Source organism: Phoxinus phoxinus (assembly GCF_949152265.1).
Source record: "Phoxinus phoxinus genome assembly, chromosome: 10".
NCBI lineage: Eukaryota > Metazoa > Chordata > Actinopteri > Cypriniformes > Leuciscidae > Phoxinus > Phoxinus phoxinus.
The window spans coordinates 15,805,261-15,826,281 of record NC_136885.1 but is presented as its reverse complement, the minus strand read 5'-3'; the positions used below and the strand labels follow the sequence as shown (position 1 = coordinate 15,826,281).

Here is a 21,021-nt window from a genome sequence, read left to right as displayed (position 1 = left end):
CGTCCTCAGTTAGGAACCTGGGTTTGCTCTTCGATACCAATCTTGCATTTGGAAGCCACGTTTCTAGCATCTGTAAATCCACAGTCTTCCATCTTAAAAATATATCTAAACTACGACATATGCTCTCAATGACAAATGCTGAAGAGTTAGTTCATGCGCTCATGACCTCAAGGCTAGATTATTGTAATGCTCTACTGGCTGGTACGCTTAATAAAAAAAAATTTCCAGCTGGTCCAAACCGCAGCAGTTCTTACTAGAACCAGGAAGTATGACCACATTAGCCCAGTTCTGTCAACACCGCATTGATTCCATTTTAAAGGTCATATACATTTTTAAATCTTGCTAATTACTTACAAAGCACTAAATGGTTTCGATCTCCAAATTTTAGAATATCAAAATCTGCTGGCGGTAGATCCTTTTCCCATATAGGCCTAGCACCTTAACTCTGGAACAGTCTTCCTAGCATTGTCATAAGCATACACACTCTGTCAGTTTAAATCTAGACTAAAAACACATCTCTTTAACCTGGCATACACAACACATTTTCAATTTCTATTATTCAAATCATGCAAAATGATTGAGGCTGCATAAACTAGATCAGACAGAACCGAGAACACTTCCCATAACACCTGATGTACTTGTTACATCATAATAAGAATGGCATCTACGATAATATTAGTCTCTCTCTTTATCCCAAGGTCTACCGTAATCAGCCGTATCCGGGCCGTATCCCGATCAGATGAAGGACCTGCGTCTAGACAAGACCACAACCCAGCCCTGAAATGTCAGCAGTGTCAACTACAACCTCTGATGAAAACGTTATCAAAATGATTCCCGTTTATCATGGATCAGCAGAAACTATTAAAATGCTGTATTATGCATGCCAGACAAGTAATTGGCAGTCACTTTAAGAAAGACTACGCTCCCATGCTCATATGCATTCAAACGCGGATACGTATGAGACGTAATTTGCATGTGCATGCCGTCGCCGTTTTCACAGATTCACGTTTTTTAAGTTTATACGAAGATTATAGTATTGTTTTCCAAAACTTGTACTGTGAAACCTACTTCAAAGTTTGCATTCTCGGGCCACCAAAACTCCGTTGTCGTGTAAATGAACAGCCAGAACGCATTAAAAGTTTTCTGAAAACGGTGTCTAATGATGACTAATGATTTTTACAATGGAAATTAACCAATCATTGGACAATGACTTTCTTCTACAGCCAACAATCTCTTATTATCACAGGGGTTGACTTCCCACTGTTTAAATCATTCTTACAATCCTGACTGTTGTCATAAATCACAGGAAGATGTACAGGCAAGAACGCGTATTATGTAAACAAAGCACTCCATTGTGAACGCTTGTCATTACATCAGAAATTCTGACTGCCAAGAAAGTGCTGTTTTTGGTTGGGTGTCGAGTTGGCATTAACAAACTTTTTTGGCTCTCAAAAAGATTTACATTACATGCAGCTCTCTCTATTGCCAATTTGAGCAATTAGCGGGGGGGAAAAACAAGACGAAACAGCTTCACCTTCTGCTATGGTTTATAAGTGAAATACTATTATTCAGAGCATGCTGCTTAAATGTACAGGAAGGGCGAAGAGATGTGTGTATTATTATGATTAAATCAACAAGAGAATAATCAGATCTGGCGGCTCCAGATTTGGGTTAATGGTGCAGAACAAGATATTTTCGTCTTGTTTTCACTGTAACACTGCACCATTATACATCATTAGTGTCAGAAAATACTACTACTTTGTTCACACAATGTATTATTTATTTTCTTTAAAAATACAAAGATACCTCTAAACATCAATATTTCATTATTACAAAAGGACCAACATAAGTGATAGATGCATAACATGGATGTTATTAATGAAAAGCCTCACCCAGAACTCAGCACTAACATACAGAAATGACCCTAAATACATACATGGTAGAGAAAACCAGCAAAGCACAAACCTGAGCGTTCAAAGTAAAGGCACCAGAGAAGTTTTCTCTCACATAAAACACAAAACATAACTTTGCTTTTAGGTTGCATTGTTGATTAAAGTGCAAACCAAGCACTATTGTGAATGAGACGCATCTTTTGTCTTTATCAAAGAGGATCATTCGCTAAGGCAACTCGACCGTACATCTATACATGTCCGAATATACAACTCCCTCGTGCTGCCCATTTAGTGGTTTTCCTCTTTGGAAATCATAAAACACCTCACAGTGTAACATTGCCCTTGACAACATACTTCGGTGTTTTGGATATTGTTCGAATGACAGAAGCACTGAAATATAAATACAAAAGCACGATTGAATCGCATGCATGATGCTTTCTCTGGCACCGTGATGCCATTCCACAAAAATGGAAAACTGCGATTCATGAGGCCGCAGAAATGTTCACGAAATGTCCGTGTTCTTTGATACCAACCACAGCTGAAACCAAAACCACCCCAAACACTGACACTGAAAATGTTCAGCATGAATGTGTCTCGGAGAAAACAGAGTTTGTTTTGACACTACAAAGAGCATCTTATTGAGCTTAAACTGCCCATGCATGAATCCCGGAGGAAACATCTGTCTCGAGCAGAAAATGTCCTGAGGTGGCGGAACATCTCAGGCTGTTGAAACAGAATTCATAAGTGAAACGTTATGTTTAATAAAACCCCTTATTATTTCCAATCCTGCTCTTCAAAATCTTAGTGCACGCTTTCCTTCGAAAATGAGTCGGTTGATGCTCTTCCTCTGTTATTTTAGTGTCTCTTTCACTTTCACGAAGGCGTAAGGAACATGTTCAAGTATTCAGACGACTGACACTCCTTGAGAGGTGGTGGTGAGGGCAGTGATGATGTCCGGCCGCTCGATGCGTGCCAGAGCGGAGCAGAGCAGGCCCAACGTGGACCCTTCCTGTTGGGCCCAATCAGTTAAGAGGGTGTGGATGGGGTCCTGACCTCGTCCAAAGACGTCCACGCGGTCCTGTTCGTAACCGAGCGTGGTGGCCAGCTGCCTCCAGCTCCGACTGCCCCCCTCTGCGAGAAGCCCCTCTACCTCCTCCTGCCTGTGGGGCGGCAGGTTCACATAAAGCCGCGTGTCCTGTTTGCTGTCCCGTTTGCTGCCTGCCGAGAGTATGAGAAAGCGATCAGATAATTACTAATCAGCCATTTAGCAGACATTTTAAGTAAAAGCAACTTATTAAGTCCCTGTTTACACCTGGTATTAAGATGTGTTTTGGACGATCGGATCACAAAACGCCTTCGCCCGGATTGCTTTCATAGTGTAGACAACGCTCATGTGGTCGAAACAGCCGCAAACGACTGCCTACTGACCTAACGCATAAACTTAATGGGAAGCGCGCTAGCCAGACGGGATTTAGACTTCGTTGGCTGGAGACCCAAGTTTTGTTTAAAGACAAAAAAATGCACCAAGCTCAATGTTCTCTCATCATTCCTGATTTCTAGGAATGCTGCTGCTGCGCTCCGTGTGTTTTTCAGTCGTCTTTGGGCGCTCATATGTACATTGGGCTAGCTTGTTTTGACAGATCGAAAGAACCATACATTTACCCACACATAGACCCTCCCCTCGGAGGAAATCAGGACAGAAGTGCTTAAAAGTGGACAAAAGAACTTTTGATCAGTTTTAGTAAAACGCATCTTAATACCAGCTGTAAACAGGGCCTAAGAGTGACAATACATCCAAATACAAACATTCACCAGTGTAGTCGAATTCACCAACAAATGAATCTTTTGAATTGATTCTTTCTAGTGAATAAAACAAACTGTGCGACCAATGTAGCTGGATTCCTGAAATGAGTGAGTCTTATGAACCGGTTATTTTTAGAGAATCAAAAAAAAACATACCGCACCACAACCATTATAGTCTGATGATTCCCAAAAACAAATGCGTCTTTTAAGTTGGTTCTTTTCATAAAGAGATGAATAAATAGAAGAAATAACTAAGCAAGTTATTTTAATGAACAGTTCAAACATTTTAATGAATAGTACAAATGACTCTTATGAGCCAGTTCTTTTAATAAACAGTTTAAATAGACAAATTAATATATAAAAATTACTCTTATGAGCTGGTTCCTTTATTGAACAGTTCAACTAAATTGATTTAGTCATAGAAAACCCATGCGGTTTGTTTCTCTGTCCAAACAGGAATGATGGTTGATGCTTAGTCCCATCCTCATGCCCAGATTGGTTTATATATATATATATATATACATGTCACTTTTGCTTCAGTGTTCTATTACAATGTTTTACAATTTTACAATGTACACAAATGAGCTAGATGGAAACATCAAGTTCTCCTGTTTAAAATGATATATGGCACTTGATGCTGACTGCTATAATGGGTTAGAAAAACAAATAAAAGAACAGCGAGTCAGGCGACTCCGGTGCTCTAAAAATGTTCTAGGTCTTTAAGGGTTAATAAACAGTTCAAAAAGACATGTAATTAGTACAAATTACTCTTATGAGCCAGTTTCATAATGAACAGTTCAAAGAGACAAATGAATAGTACAAATTAATCTTATGAGATAGTTCCTTTAATGAACAGTTCAAAAAGATGAATGAATAGTACAAATGACTCATATGACCTGGTTGTTTTAATAAACAGTAAAAAGAGATGAATAAATAGTACAAATTATTCTTCTTAGACGTTCAAAACAACAAATGAATAGAACGAATGTGGAGTCTTATGTGTGACTCTTATGAGCCAGTTGTTTAAAAAATTTTTTTTTGAGTTTCTAGAATCATATCAAATAAGGAAATCTGTATCGATTCTCAGCCCTAGACAATGTATCTGTGTTTAAACAGTTCTCTCATACCTTTGCTGGGCTGGCTTTCCTGAAGGCTTTGACAGTCCAGGAACACGCCACTGTCGCTGTGTAATTTCTCTCCTTCCGCGGCATTATTCAACTCACCAACCCGTGCTTTCACCAGAGCCTGCTTCTGCTGACATGACTTCCAGCTGAACACACACCCCAAATCACTTATTAAATACAGTAAAAACCAAAAAGAATAATAATTCACTCAACAGACACATTATGGTATTCTATTTCTTACATACAAGTAGAATGAATTTGTAAGTAAATAATCTCGTAAAGCATAGTTTTTCTTCTTGAAAGCGCTGTATGACCTCACCATTTGTAGGCAACGTAGAGCAGGAGGCCGAGCACCACTGCAGCCAGTACAGACACGTAGACCAGGATGTTGTTGTTGCTGTTGCCCCCTTGATCCTGTGGTGTGAGTCGAGGGGATCCGGACCCTGGTGCTGGACTGCTCCTGTTCTCCGTTTCATCACTCAGAGTCGGCCGTCGGGGGAATTCCCGCGGTACATCAGAACCAGATGGCCGGGACAGGATGCTGAGGTCTTTTACTGCAAAAAGAGGTTTAACGGAATAAGTCATTTTGAACTGCCTTTATATATACAAAGGAGATATTGAAATACCGGTAACTTTTATATATACTACCGTTCAAAAGATTTAAAAAAAATGTTATAAGACTTTTATTCTATAAGGATGCATTAAATTGATAAAAAAAAGTATAGTAAAGACATTTATAATCTTACCAAAAAAGTTTCACGGTTTCCCAAAAAATATTAAGCAGCACAACTGTTTTCAACATTAATAATAATAATTAGAATGATTTCTAAAGGATCATATTACACTGAAGACTGGAGTAATGATGCTGAAAATACAGCCATTAGATAAAATAAATATAAAAAATAATATTTCACTATATTACTGTATTTTAAAAAAGCAGCTTTGATGAGCATAAGAGACTTTTTTCAAAAACACCTTACCGACCCCAAACTTTTAAACAGTAGTGTGATGCATATATATATATAATATATATATAAACTGAATAGATGTATTCTGAAAAATGAATACATATATACTCCTCTGGTAGTTGAACTAAATGAGTAGTTGAGCGGTCTTCATAAATCAAGTGAAACTCATTAGACTCTCAATAGACGTTTGAAGCACACTCAAGCACACCCTAGAGCATTCAAACACCTAGATTGCAAAAAAAATGCAGATGCTCATTTTAGCCTACACGTGAAACCCACATCTGACACACATCTGCTGTGAATGATTAACACATCATCAGTGTGCACAGGCACAGCTGACAGACTAAATACCAGATCGAAATGTTGAAAAGTGTGGAATGGTCAGGAGGATTCATGCCTCCCGCCCTCCATCCTGAAATAGATCGCGCAGGCGAGGCCACCCCACACACACTATCACACAGATGCATGCATTCTTGTCCACTCACTCTCTCACACACACCCCACAGGCTGCCTGTGCGGATCAAACACTCGGTGTGGCTGCCCTGACCTCGGCAGGTCAAGTGGTCTAACTGGTCACTCCACCCTGCAGAGAACAGAGGGCAACGTGGGATGCGACCCACTAGCCAGCTGGTTAACCTCCAAACCGATTTAACACACCTCAGGCCACAGTTTAACACGCAACGATGAGGACATGCCGCTTTTTTTATACAAAAAAAAAGCTAAACAATTTAATATTTGATCAAACTAAATCTATGTGACGTGTTTATCTTCTTAATCTGATCTGGATTGTTGCTAAGCTCATTGAAGAATGAGCAGAACATCTGAAGTCAAAGTCAGAGCTGCATTTTCTCAAAAGCTTCTCTCTGACTGAACACAGGTGTCTGCCACATGTTAACAATCTAACCATACACACTCACACACACATGCATAAATGTTTTTATATATAGCTTGGCACAAACTTCATCCAAGACACACATGCATATCGGGTTACGCTCACATAGTCAGTGTTTGGGATTGACAACCATATTTACTAACAGGTGTGCCAAATCAATGACAAATAAAAGTGTCCAAGATGCAGGAAAAGGAAACTTCTTTTAAAAATCTAGTTGTCAAGTTCTTAAAAATGTACTAATGCTTCATATCCATTTATGTTTTTACATGGTTTTGAAAAATACCGTGAATACATGGGAGTGCACACGTTAATTTTAATTTTCTTTTCTTTTTTTCACAATATTATACTTGTTTCAAACTAAACTTTATATTTGACAAATATCATGAATTCTTTATTAATAAATGTAATTATGTTATGTTATTAGTGGTTAATATACCATATTGTATTATATATATATATATATATACACACAAATCTGAACAAACCTTGTCATGTTATAAAAAGGTAAAATAATGACTTTCAGGTTTTTTTTATATTTATAATATTTTAACAAAACCGTTTCAGTTTTTTCCCCTAGGAAATAATAAAATATAAACGCCAAATTACTTAAGGTTATCTTTACATCATTTTAATAAGGCTTTTGTCTTCATCACGATATCAGGACGGTTGAATTACCCTGTTGTAGGACTGCACAATTTGGGGATTTGTTTTATTTTATTTTTAAATTGTGATTTAAAATTTGATTAAATAAAAAAAAGAGCTCCAGGTTTGCTGTGCTTGTTTGCAGTGCTGCACAACTTGGCCAAACATGTTGTGATTATGTATAAATACGACAATAAAAAAGTTTATTAATAAAAAATGTTTTAATAGTTTAAATAGTTATTATTATTACTAAATAAAAATATGAAACAAACCCTATTACTATTGTAATATTTTATTGTAAAATAAAGAATCGAGTATTGAAGAAACTGAGCGCATATATTAATTTAATTTAATAATACATACACCCATGATCATTTACATCAAATGCACACTAGAATTGAATGAACATCCCACTCACCCATACAGACGGTGTCAGAATCCGGCTGGCAGGATCTGATCTCCACCTCTTCGTCACTACAGCGCGAACAGGGCACGCAGGGTTTCCAGTTGCTCCTCTCCCTTGAGTAAGTCCCTGGTTTACACCGCTCACATACGGTATTTCCCAGCGGACCACATTCCCGAGCCACTCCGCTTCCATGCTCACACATGCTGCAGGCCGCGCACAGCGAGCTTTTGTTGTTACCATCCCGCCACAGGAAGAAACCCTCACCGCAGTCACAATGGGTCTCCTGAGTGGGCGTGCAGCGGGCCAGTTCAGAAATGCCAGAAGGGCAGCGGGCACACAGTCGACAGGCTGAAAGACTCTCAGAGTCCGAGAACGACACGCCTGCGAGAGATTTAAAGTGCTTTTTTATCAAGAATATGAATGTAAACATTTGCAAAAAACAACAATACTCACATTTAGGCATTTATTCAAAGTTTGTTTCAAAAACACTCACCATCTTTACACGGCTTACACTTGGTGTCTTCCTGGCCGCAGTTGTTTGCCAAGCCAGAGCCCGCAGGACACATGCTGCAACATTCGCCTGTTTTTGTGAACTGCTCACTGATACAGACCTTGCCAAACGCCACCTGCAAAACACACAAACACATGTCAAATTCAAATTAGCAAGAATAATTCAATGGAATTTGAAGCATTATTTTGCTCTCAGTGACTAATAGACAATCCTAGGACACAGAATGACTGTGACAAAAAACAAAGTCAGATGAGACACAGACATATTTTAACGGTATAGCACTGCTACTTGGGCGGAGTGATAACCGCAGCACCTGAGACGCGCCGTGGTGAGGAGCAGAGAGTTCGTTCAGAGCGCGTCTCAGGTGCTGCGGTTATCACTCCGCCCAAGTAGCAGTGCTTCGCCTTCACAGAATATAGTTCCCAGTATTTATACGGTTAAAATATGTCTGTGTCTCATATCTGACTTTGTTTTTTGTACACTCTGTGACTATACAAATTACATTCACAACATGTAAAAAGGAAAATGTTTGCGTTATTTTGTCACTTATTTGGATTAGTATGCTAGCTGCAACCATTCACATCCAGTCTTTGTGCTAAGCTAGGCTAGCGGTGGGTGCGTCAAACAGACTTATAGCACGCACGGAGATGAAAAAGGTATGTATGGACTTATCTAACTCTGGGGGATAAGGTGAATAGGCTAAAGTCCCAAAAAGTCGGAGTGTTCCTTTAACAATGAGACGGGTAGAGCGTAACTAGGAGATGTTTAAATTAAGACTCCTCATTCATGGGAATGGAAAATTATGTATATTTGCACCCAGTTCAAACCAAGGCATCGGCAGTGAGGACAGCGGTGCAGCACGAGACCTCAGGGGAGGGTGTGACGTGTGTGTGTGTGTGTGTGCGTCTGTTTGGGTAAGAGAAAACACTTTGATGTTCCCCGCAGCTCTGCAGGTGTGATAGAAGAGGTCACTCAGATCTGCGGCATCTTAAACATGCATATGTTTAGGAAAATTACCCCTCACACACCCCCTCTGCTTCCCAACTGCCCCCTGGGGCTCTGACAAGAGCCAACAGATGCCTAACATGTAAAGCTCCTCCAAAGAGGGAAAGCAAAAAACCCACGCAGCCTCTCTGATGTCTCGCTCTTCTTCTCTCTGATCTCTGTTGGGACAAGAGAGCGTGTGTAAACCTGTTGAATGAGCGCACAAGCTCATAATCTCATTCAAACACTAATACACATTTGTACACAGCAGCCCAAAGGGCAACAACCTTCACTTTGTGAGTAAAAAGAGCAGCTTCGTTCTGCATTTCAGCCACACTTGCCTATTGTTGAAACACCAGGATCTTTGCATTGTTTAAAAAGAAGCAAAGCTGAGTAGCGATTAACCAAATATCCAATACATTGAAGGGGACTGAATTTAAATGCTTAAGAATAAAAACCACGCATTTTAATAATGCTTCCTTGATGTCCATGGTAGTAATAAATAAATAAATAAATAAGTAAGTCAAATATATATTCCGTTCAAAAGTTTGGAGTCACTAAGATTTCTACGATTTTTGTTTTTAAAGAAATTATTACTTTATTTATTTTATATTAAATTGTCATATTTAACAGTATTTTTTTTCTTCGTATTTTTAATCAAATAAATGCAACCTTGGTAAAGCATAAGAGACTTCTTTTAAAAACATTACAAATCTTCTAATAATATTTCACAATATTATAATATCAACAAAAAAAAGTCTTGGCAAGCATAAGATTTTTGATTAAACAAATGCAGCCTTGGTGAGACTTCTTTCAAAAACATATAGGCCTATATATTAAAAAGTTTCCTTAGTAAACTTTGGACAGGTACTGTTTGAATTAAAACTAATTGGAAAAAGCTTTGGGGGGAGGGGTCCTATAAATAAGTATACATTATTTCTTGGAAAGATGGGAAGAGACTTCTGAGCAGTACCATTGGAATGTACACTTTTCCTAATGTGGTGTTTAATACTAACCAAACAAAGTAAGCTGAGGGGAACTTAACATCCTCACTGACAATATCTCACCATATAATTTGTACCTAAGTCTAGCTAAATAGAATGTACAAAGTGCGGACAAATGATACATCACCTACACCTATAAACATTTGGGCAGAGCAGGAATGCAGTGCTCTGAGGAGGGACGGGGGTGGGCATGAATACAGACACGTCAGTGCTGATTCCACATAATGCAGAGAGATAATGCATATCAATGAAGCGACTTCACACAAAACATCTTTGATCTTCCCAAACGTTTCGTTCCCTTCACTGAGAGACAATGTCAGTCTGGATGCCACACTTGATAATGTAGGTCAAACGTGCCCCACACACTGAATGATGGGGTCTTTCGTAAAGGGATAGTCCACCCAAAAATTCAAATTCAATCATCAATTAATACTCCTTCCCAACCTGTATGACCTGGGGGACACAAAAAGAAGATGTTTAAAGAACTATTCTTGTCCATTCAATGAAAGTCAGTGGGGTCAAATACAACATCGCACCCCATTAACTTTCATTGTATGGTCAAAAACCACAGAGACATTTTTTAAAATATCTTCTTCTTTACAGAACAAAGAAAGTAATTCAGATTTGGAATGACATGAAGGTGACGTAATTAATATTTTTTTTGGGTTGACTATGCTTTTAAATCCAATGCTGCATATGATAAGCACATCTGTGCTCAGTGTGCTGCCATGAGCGAGTTTGGAAAGAGCAGTCTGAATTATGAGAACATGAAAGGAGCTATGAGCCCCTAAAGGCAACAGAGATTGACCCCTCACTCGTACCGGCCAAACATACAACCACAGACATCCACTGAGACTGAGCTAGAGACTGACCGCTATCTTATCTCCTGCAGCCAACAGTAGCAGAAGATCCGTTTCAAAACAGGCTAAACGCGGCCTCGGGCCTGTACAACTTCAAGATCATTTACAAAAGTGTCAGTTTGACAAAAAGTCAAAAAGTTCACAAAGACTTCTCTATCAAATCGAGCGGGGAACAAGAGAGAGGGAAGGGAAAAAAAGAGGTTGTGAGTTCAAGAGGAAACCGCAATTCTGGCCCCCACCGAAAGAAGTAAAGTTATGTGGCTAAATGGAAAGTCACATTACTGAGCTGCGAATTATACCCCCTCGCTCTCCACAGACCAAGAGAAAATGATGATAATTACAATGCTCCGGATATCCCGGGCCCCTGCAGTTCTTAAGCTGTGGTTGCCTATCAACCAACAGACATGGGGGGGGGGGTCTGCTGCTGCTATCCCTGGCTCCCCCACAGACTGTTTGAACACACCAGGAGACATGGATCTGGATCAGGCCAGAAGCATTCAATGCATTAGCTACCACTGACCTGAAAAGGGTGCAAAATCATCAAGCAAAATCGTTCATCGTTTGGGTTTTGCATACGTCTGTAACAGTCAGAACAAATGAATCAGGCGTTTTGAGATTAACGGTTTTAATCTAGAGTGAAAAAGCAGCTTTTTATTTTGGTGTTCGGATCAACGGAAATAAATCACAGGGCCATTTGAATTTGACATCTGCAGGGCGTATATCTTTGAGCATAATGTGTCATTTGGAAAACTTTCCATTTGGATGGTACATGTTCAACATTTTATACCCACTGAGAACAACTGCAAGATATTGCACTAAGTGTGAAAGTTATGCTATGCAGGTCCCAGGGAGACACAGGGTGTTACTTTCCTGTCTTTACTTTTGTGCCAGGAAATACCCAGGATTTATTAAAAAATAATCATGAAAAGAAAGACATGCCCCACAGACATGCCCATTCTGCATAATATAAAACTGCAATTCTCTGACAGACTAACATGCTAGTTCAGTGAGAACAGGGAGTGTTGTAATGCAGTTGAGTTGTAACACCTTCAGTGTAACCAATTATGCTAAGACTTTAGCCAAGACTTCTTTCTTAACCTGCTAGTTTGATATAAGAACATAAAATTGGATGCCTGACTTGTGAAAATGTTTATGAATGCTAAATAAAGTGTCATCTGAATCAGGTTCTCTTGTTTAATGTGATAAATAACGTGAATTGTAACACTTTCCAAAGTATTTCTATATTGATGCACTGACAAAGTCAGTCAATATGTTTTTAATTGTTGTTAGCTCCAATTAAAAATAGGTTTTATTCCTATTTTTTTTCTATGTATAAATTACAAAGTTTACAATAAAATGAGGGTGGGTGTTTAAGTAGTTTGAACAAGTAGCCTAAATTTGATTTGTTACAACTTAACCGGGTAACGTTAGAGGTTGTAGCAACAGGCACTTTTTGTACTTTACATTAGGCTAATTGACAAAGTTTAGGGATAAGTTGTGTATTTCTAAACTACTTTAATGTGTAGCTTAAAAACATGGGCATACTAAATCATCAAGTTTTAGATGGCGCAAAAACATTGAGTATAGCAAACGGTGTTACAACCCTCCCCGGGCTCCCCTAATAAAAAAGTAACTGGAAAGACATAACGTCGGAAAATATGAAACGTGAAAACTATTTACAGCCATGCACCAGAAATTAAATAAAAAACGAAACGAACTGTTACGAGTTTACAAGTCATAAACAGTGCAGAATAACTCACCTTTACGGCCAAAATAAACAAATAGAGTTGAAGTGCTGCCATCGCTCCCTTCATCATCTTTAGGACTTTCCCCTCAGAGTTTGGGAAATAAATAATGCAACGAGTCTCTTGAGCTCAAAACACACTAATGTTCATGCGACAAAGTATAAACATAAGACATATAGAGCAGCTGTTGGACGTATCTGGTAAGTTACTCTCTTCCATATAAAACAGTCTTTTTTTTCTTCGAGACTTCCACTGAACAGCGCTGTGACAGTAATACGGATAATCCTCGTAGGAAGCTTTAAAAGTTCACAACATCATCTTTCTTCTGTCTCCACAGTCAAATCTGCTTGTTAGTGCCGATCCTTCTCTCGACTGCTGCTGTGTTCGCGGTCAGCTGTTGACTAAATAGCTTTTGTTGAAGGGGGTGAACATAAAACCCCCATATACGCGCGCGCGCGCACACACAGAGCCTCTCACACGCACGAGCTCTGTGATTGGACAGACTGGCGTGTGATGGAGAAAAGTTGATAGGTCAAACTCTTTAGCATGCTATTCTTGTGGGGAAATAATTCTGTCTCATAGTGATCATATATTACACATGGTCATATTAGGTATAAAAATGTTGCACAAATATTTTAAAACATTGATTTTTAAAAATGTGTTATTTTCTGTTCAAATCATAGACTGTAAAAAAAATAGGTTCAAATGGGTGTAGCCTATTCTGTTAACTTTTGAGATTTTGAACGGACAAGGTGAATTACTGGACTACAGATACTGGCATAGATTAAAGTAGACCCCATTTTGTCCAGCAGAGGCTTCAGTTAAGACTTTGAGATAAAAAGAGACACAACAAACTTTTCAGGTCTGAGTGGGTTTTAAGTAACGTCGTAAAACTCAGTATGGGGTCTCGAGACTTCAGAGAGCAACAAATGGAGACTTCCCTCGCATACAATGATCATATCGCTTCAAAGAATGACCGAGAAGGAGCGGGGGGGAAGTAGCCTAAAGATGAGATGGTGCTCCTCAGTTAATTCTTCGCCTATTCGTTTCGCCTTTTCCTTTCGTTCCTGGTAGGTCTTGACTGAACTCAACTGTAGGCTAGGGAACTAACTGTTAAGACGAGCCCTTTTTTTTAAGATGCCCTGTCCTTTTACAGAGATCATTCTTGTTTTGTTTTTTTCTATGCTGACAATTTGGTAAAAATAACGTCAATTTTAAGATTTAGATATTAACCCTCAAATATAAAAATGACCATGGCAGTTCCCAAATTATAGTAGGCTAACTGGAATATTCTATAAATAGGTTAATAAAATCCATTTGAGATATCTTGAATAAACATTATATAATTATCTAACATACAATTAACATACTAGCTTTAGAAGTAGCTTAAACATAAAAGGGTGATTTTGTCCAACAAAGTGGCAGCTTCACTGAGGCCCCGTTTGATTATCCCTTTGTCATAATATGACATTAAGTACACAGTACTCGGAGGACCTACTGCTTCCAGTAAGATTAGGATGTGCATATGATGGGCTGTGTCTCAATCAGCTCCCTAGGTTGTGAATCAGTAGGCTATATTGCATACACAAATTCGGGCACTGGTAGGACCTTGACTCACTCACTACACATTTGGACAGTGAACTCTATTTCCGGTAACGTTCTCAATGTACAACTTCACTACTGGTATTTATGAACAACAGCCACACAGAAATCTTGCTGACATTAATTGTTTATTTAAAAGTACATTATGATACTTTGATTGTTACATATCCCTATACAACATTTCAGCCATAAATGTTAGATACATTATATTCACTAGGCTACCTGTCTAGCGATATGTTTATGCCGAAATTTAACGTTATGTGTAGTGTTGGCTCACACAATTTATGTTTCTTTCTTCAGAATTTCCAGTAAGAGAACATGCGAGCATTGAAGCTCCCTGGCTTTCAGGGTGCATTGTGGGACTTTTTAAAGAGCGAAGGTTTCAGTGCACAGGAAGGATTTTGCGATTGAGACAGCTCTTAAAATGGCCGACTGTCTGATTAGTGCCTTGACTACTGAACTAGGGAGCTGATTGAGATGTACCCATGGAAACAACTAGCCTATATCCCATGAGGCCACAGGAGAGAAGTCGTGAATGGCAGTGAAGCAAACCAACTGACGGCGTAAGTCACATGTCAATGGCAACATGGGGAATATCATACATCCTACACACATTCACACTATACAACGTACGTTTTTAACGGTTGCGAAGTATGCTCCTCATCAAATATTTGGATACAGCTTCTGAAAAATAAGGAACAAATCAGATTTTTTTGTATTATGAACTGCTGTGATCTCACATTTTAGCAGAACATATGGTTTGGCTACCATGGTAATATGCCTACAAATGGTTCAATGATTGAGTGACAAAACGTAAACAGTTCAGATGTTCATTTTTGTCACAAAAACAAACAAACAAATCACCCTCAAGCCAGATGTACAGTATATGACTTTCTTCTTTCAGCCAAACACAATTGGAGTTCTATTAAAAAATATCCCTGCTCTTCCAAGCTTTATAATAGTGAAAGGTAGGCTACCTTAGATTTTGAAGCCCAAAAAAGCTCATCCATCCATCATAAAAGTAACCCATCCGGCTCCAGGGTGTTAATAAAGGCCTTCTGAAGCGAAGCGATGAAGGATGAATATCCATATTTATATCTTTATAAACTATAATCACTGCTTCCAGTAACGGTCGTCCGTGAGTCTAGTTTCGGCGGAAGAGTGACCTCTGACCCTTTAAGAGTGAACTAACCCTTTAAGGCCCGTTCACACCGAGGAAAACAACTACTGTATAACGGTAACAATAGAGTTTTAATAATGAGAATAGGGAAAGTCCACATCACAGCTAACAGATAACGGTACAGAGGAATGCTATTGTCAGAATCGCTTTCAGAACGATTTGTTTTGGCTGATGAATGATAAAAACATGTGGCGACATAACTGCAGCGCATTAAAAATAAAACCAATGTTATGGTCCTCGGTGTGGGCGCTAATATAGTTGTTATTATTATAGTTATCTTTAGAGTTATCGGGCCAACACCCATGTCAGTAAGTCCTGAGTCACTAAGTAGTTTTTAGTCTCTGGATCATGGTCAACAGACGCCGAGAAGCAGAGAACTGTAAATTACGAGACTATAAACCCTCCAAAGATGCAAAGACTTTGGCAGCCTGTTACCAGAGTGTGAACTTGCAGATCACAGCAAAGAAATAATAATACTTGAAAGATGGAAGATGATCACGGCCTGACAACGCAGAGACAAGATAAGGGGGTGGAGGAGACTGGGGGGGCTTTGTGGTTGTTTGCAGGTTGTTGTGGTTCAGGAACTACCCAGACAACAAGTGATTGTCAAGACGTTTTAACCTACACCCCTTCCCCCACCTCTTGTTTTGGGGGTGGAGGGGAGATGCCTGGTTCTACTGAGAGCAAGGTGTCAAGCCCTCCTCCCATTGTTATCCACCCAGATCAGAGCAGAATTGCCACCATAACCAGCACATCCCATCTCCTCTCTGGCCCGCTTGCATGTAGTGACTGGAAGAGGCGCATTCCATCCCTCCATGCCAGAGCCCTCCCCCCCCTCCCCTGTCGTCCACTCAAACGTACCCCTTGGGGTGTTTATGGGTCAGCCAACAGGATGCTCGGCCCATTGAGAGATCAAAGGATTCCCGGCTCAGATAAATGTGGTGTAACTGTGACCTCTTCAACTCTAATAGGGTTTAACACGTCAGGACAGGAGGAGGGAATAAAAGGCTGAGACGTCAGGGATTTTTTTTCTTGATTTGAGAAGAGAAAATAACCAGTTTGAGTCAAACTGAGAAAAAAAAAAAAGTAAGATCAATTGTAAGTTTTTATATTTCCTTTTTATGACCCCCCCCCCCCCCAAAAAAAACCCCAAAACAAATGTAAAGTAAAAAAAAAAAAGTAAATTAAACTAAACATTAATCACATTATAATCACATTATTTAAACAGATTTGGGTTATTAGTTAACTAAAACTAAAAGCATAAAAAAAATACTAGAAATAAACATTAATTTTAATTGAAATTAAAAAACTAATAATAATAGGCTACTAATAATAATTAAAAAGACAAAAACATACCACAAAATTACTAAAACTAATGGAATTAAAATGAAAACTGAAAATATAACAATGAAAACGAATTCCCGAACACTAAAATGACACTGATAAGTCACAACTCAAGTCAATTTATTTAGACTAATATTTAATTAAAAGAAACAAAATACATTTACACAAACACATCACTCACTCAAGCAGAAATGTGCATGTGTTCAACAGAGAATGGTTGTTTACATCTCTTTTGAAGCCATCATTTGTTCGAACAGACATGAAGCTTAACGTAATTCAACCAGTTTGACAACATCAGTCTTTACATAAAAAGAATCATGAAGTGATTTAGTTGTAAGCGTTTCATAAAAACAGCACTTAAACTCTTATGGCTTCAGTTTCTCATCACAAATCAAAATCTATCATTCGATCTTTAAGACTAAACTCAAACAAGACAGACTCTCGAGCTCGGTGTGTGTGTAGCTGGGGAATACAGTGAAAAATAATGCACAAAACTCCCTTAAGTTACACAATCTTACAGTAATCGTTTGTGGCAGTGTTTAAACTATGAGTGACAGTGATGTCTTGTATTTAAGGAATAACTCACTAAAGAAAATGAAAATGATGTCATCATTTATTCACTCTTAAGTTCCAAACCTGTATGACTTTCTTTCTTTTGTCAAACACAAAAAGAGGATTCGCTCTAATCACCCTCGTTCATGCAGTTAAAATTAATGTTGACTGAAGCATAAAAAAAGAGCCATATAAAAAAAATATAATTGAATGTGAAATTTTAAGTCATTATTAATAGAATAGGGATTATTATTTTCATAATAAAGGCTCCAAAAGGGGATTTTTGCAGCAATGACATTTTTGGTTTCCCAAAGAACCTTTCAGTTGAGAGTTCTTAAAATAACCATTTTTTTTCTTGCAAAGAACATTTTAAACATCAAGAACCATCAATGCTTTTGAGTGTAACATGAACAACTTGTTCTGTTGAGTTTGAACTATTCAGTGAATGATCCAGTTCACAAAGCCTGAAAGATTCGTTCGTAAATCAAACTCGCTCATGTGTTCCGGTCACAGCAGTTAACAGCTCACCAGAGGGGAATATTTTCAGTGATTAACTCCTTAAATATTAGTTTGTTGTTAACACAACGCATATTGTACAACTTAATGGTGTGCAAGTTGTATGGACAACTTTTATGGTGCTTTTGTGTGCTATTTGAAGCTTGAAAGACTCAGTCCTCAGTCATTGTCGGTCTAAAAGAGCGATCAGTACAATTTTATTCCACTGAAGAAAGAAAGTCATATGAGTTTAGAACAATACAAATGTGAGTAAAATACCAGAAAATAAAACCTTTTAAACAGTGTGTATAACTGCTGGCCGTTGTGCTCGGTGCTTCCCTTTGTCTCTGCTGACTTTGCTATACAGCACAGAGCAAAAGATTGAACGCAACCTATCCCAGAGAAGCCAGCAAGATGTGTCCGAATACCCATGTGTCTCACAGACACCACTCATACAGCACAGCCTTCAAAGTATTCAGTGCGTCAAGAGAAAAAAAACAACAACCCCAAAACATCTAGACGAAAAAATTCCAATGGTAACATAGACAGAATTGTGGCCCCAGCCAACAGACACATTCACAGGGCAATTAAGACTAGCTGGCATATGTTTCACATATTACAAATAGTTTAATAATTACAGTGAAGAACACAGTTGAGGCACTTTGCGAAGTTCAAAAGTGGATAGCATTTCTATTAAGATTTAGATTTTGTGTAGGCGAAATGAGATTGGAAATGCAGCACATTAAGCGGCATCAAAGGATGCTCTGAAACCATTTCGTAAATATGAAAAGAAACCAAAAGCTTTTCATATCAAGTGCAATTTATGCCCATTTTAGAAAGCGCTACCCTACAGTGGAAGAACAAACAAGTGCTCTCATTGACTTTAACATGTAAGAGGATATTTGTGGTGGCTGTGCGAATCCCTCAGTGCACTGACAGGAAGGCACTTTATTTTTTTATAACATAACAGGATATGAAAGATTTACACAGTGCGAGTATGGAGAATATCATCATTTTTATCAGCAGGACCCAATGAAATAAAGTGATTGTTCACCCCTAAATTAAAACAATGTGATAATTTACTCACCGTCATGTTGTTTTCGACCCCATTGACTTTAATCGGAACAAAAGACGACTCTTCAATATATGTAGTTTGTTTATTTGTTCTTATTTTTTTTTTACTGACTCTTTACTTTTCTTTAAAATGTTTTAACTTTTTAGTAGTTAGGCTAACAGTTTTTGTTAGAAACTGTAATCAAGAATTATGACATTTTACTGGTATGTAAAATGCTGGTCAAACTTATTTAATAAAATTCAAGGTTACATAATCCAAAAACAAATAAAATAACTTGTTTCTGTGGCGACATGTGACATTTATTAAAATGGTGTTCATGTAAATATTCTTTTAAGTTCACTTAAATTAAAAGTAGCTTTTTTAAAGCCTATTAAATGTTAAAATTATAGCTTTTAATTATACTGTGATGTTGAATCACTATAATTACAAATTTTATTAGTAATTATACTAATAAAAAATTATTTAATCATGGATAATGATTATCTATACCCCCCCCCCCCAAAAAAAAATGGATTAATCATGATTACTTACAGATTTTTTATTTTATTTTAGATTAATTACTTTGATAATTTTTTTTAATCAACTGACAAGACAGCACTAATATATACCGTATGTATATATGTATATATATATATGTATGTATGTATGTATCTCTCTCCTTTTCTGTTCAGCAGGAGAAAGAACGTCATATAGGTTTGGAACGACATGAGGGTGACTCAGAGATAACAAATTAACATTTTCGGGTGAACTATCCCTTTAATATATATAATGTCATAATCAATAATAATTATGAACATTTATATTGTTTACCTGTTTTAAGGCACTGGTGGTACTGAATCAAGTCTCAAGACTTAGTAGGGCTCAAAGCGCTTCACATCGTCGGACAAGAGTGTAAGGATCTTGTTCCAATTTAGGCGTCACATAATTATTGCCTTATACAAAGCATCTGCAAGTAACCGTGCAAAGCAGTACAAACACCCACACCCACATATAAACACAGAGCTAAAATATCTCTGTCGGTGCCTGTCCCATGGAAAAATCTGGATTCATAGAGTACATTGCTCAATATAAGAAGGTTTTCAAGTGTCAGATGGAGTACCAGTGTTGCTGTGCTGACCGTGATCAGCAGAGCAGAAGCAAAAATCAGCATAGGAAGATCTACTATACTATTAAACGGCTCAGGTGATTATGGTTTGTCACTCAGTGACAGAGACTAGGTCCATCACGCTGAGCTACAGTGCCTCGGTCTCCAGACCAGTCTGTGATTCACAGGACAGAACATACTGCTTTTAAAGTTAAAGTTCAGTCTCAGCCGCCAACGCTCAAAAACGCCTGATCAAAAATCTTTGGAATGTTTGTTTGTTAAAAGCAGTAAAAGAATGTTCCCTTTTCATAAAAAAAGTGCATGTTTTGGATCTTCACAACTGTTCCCATTGTGCTCTCTTCTTCCGAATCTCTGTTGTGGAACTGCAGAAAACCAGACGAGTGCTGAAGGAACGGTGGAGGCACGTGGAGCTCATTTACCAGGAGGTTCAACGGGGTTGTATTCGGTCTCTCCTGAGGACACCTGGGAGATTCTGCGTGTGGAGCCCCACAGTCGCCGGGAAAACTGTCCTGATCGCACCTGAATTAAGACAAAGGTTGAAATATTCTAAAGTAAAACATTTTAACAGTACATATTTTTATGAGCTAACATGAGCTAATCATTAATAATATTACATTTTAGTTTTTTTTTTTAGGGTTCATTTATTAATAATTTTGTCTAGTACACCATAAAAAAACTAATTGTAATATATATATTGTTTTAAATGTTAATATTTTAAAGTTGTTTTACACGGTTTACTAAATTATTACTATATTTACAAAAGTTTACTAACTGTTAGACATAAAATGTACACTACCGTTTCGGGTCAATATGATTTTTTTGTTGTTGTTGGAAGAA

General features: G+C 38.1%; 2 protein-coding genes across 4 annotated transcripts in view; both read right to left on the bottom strand.

Annotated features, from left to right (window-relative positions):
- Positions 1 to 1,764: 1,764 nt before the first annotated feature.
- On the bottom strand, positions 1,765 to 13,336 carry nradd (neurotrophin receptor associated death domain). The gene is made up of 6 exons (XM_079626978.1): positions 12,847 to 13,336; positions 8,221 to 8,353; positions 7,740 to 8,108; positions 5,139 to 5,373; positions 4,823 to 4,965; positions 1,765 to 3,110 (listed from the first exon to the last, which is right to left on the bottom strand). Exons 1-6 carry the CDS (start codon positions 12,901 to 12,903, stop codon positions 2,797 to 2,799), a joined length of 1,251 nt encoding a protein of 416 aa, XP_079483104.1. The 5' UTR covers positions 12,904 to 13,336; the 3' UTR covers positions 1,765 to 2,796.
- A 4,864-nt stretch (positions 13,337 to 18,200) lies between these two features.
- The window catches only part of nbeal2 (neurobeachin-like 2), an 81,880-nt gene continuing 79,059 nt past the window's right edge, over positions 18,201 to 21,021 (bottom strand). For all 3 annotated transcript variants that reach the window (XM_079625104.1, XM_079625106.1, XM_079625105.1), the window contains one exon: positions 18,201 to 20,703. In XM_079625104.1, the coding sequence (XP_079481230.1) occupies positions 20,596 to 20,703 (108 nt within the window). In that variant the 3' untranslated portion in view covers positions 18,201 to 20,595. The remainder of the gene's footprint in view (positions 20,704 to 21,021) is intronic.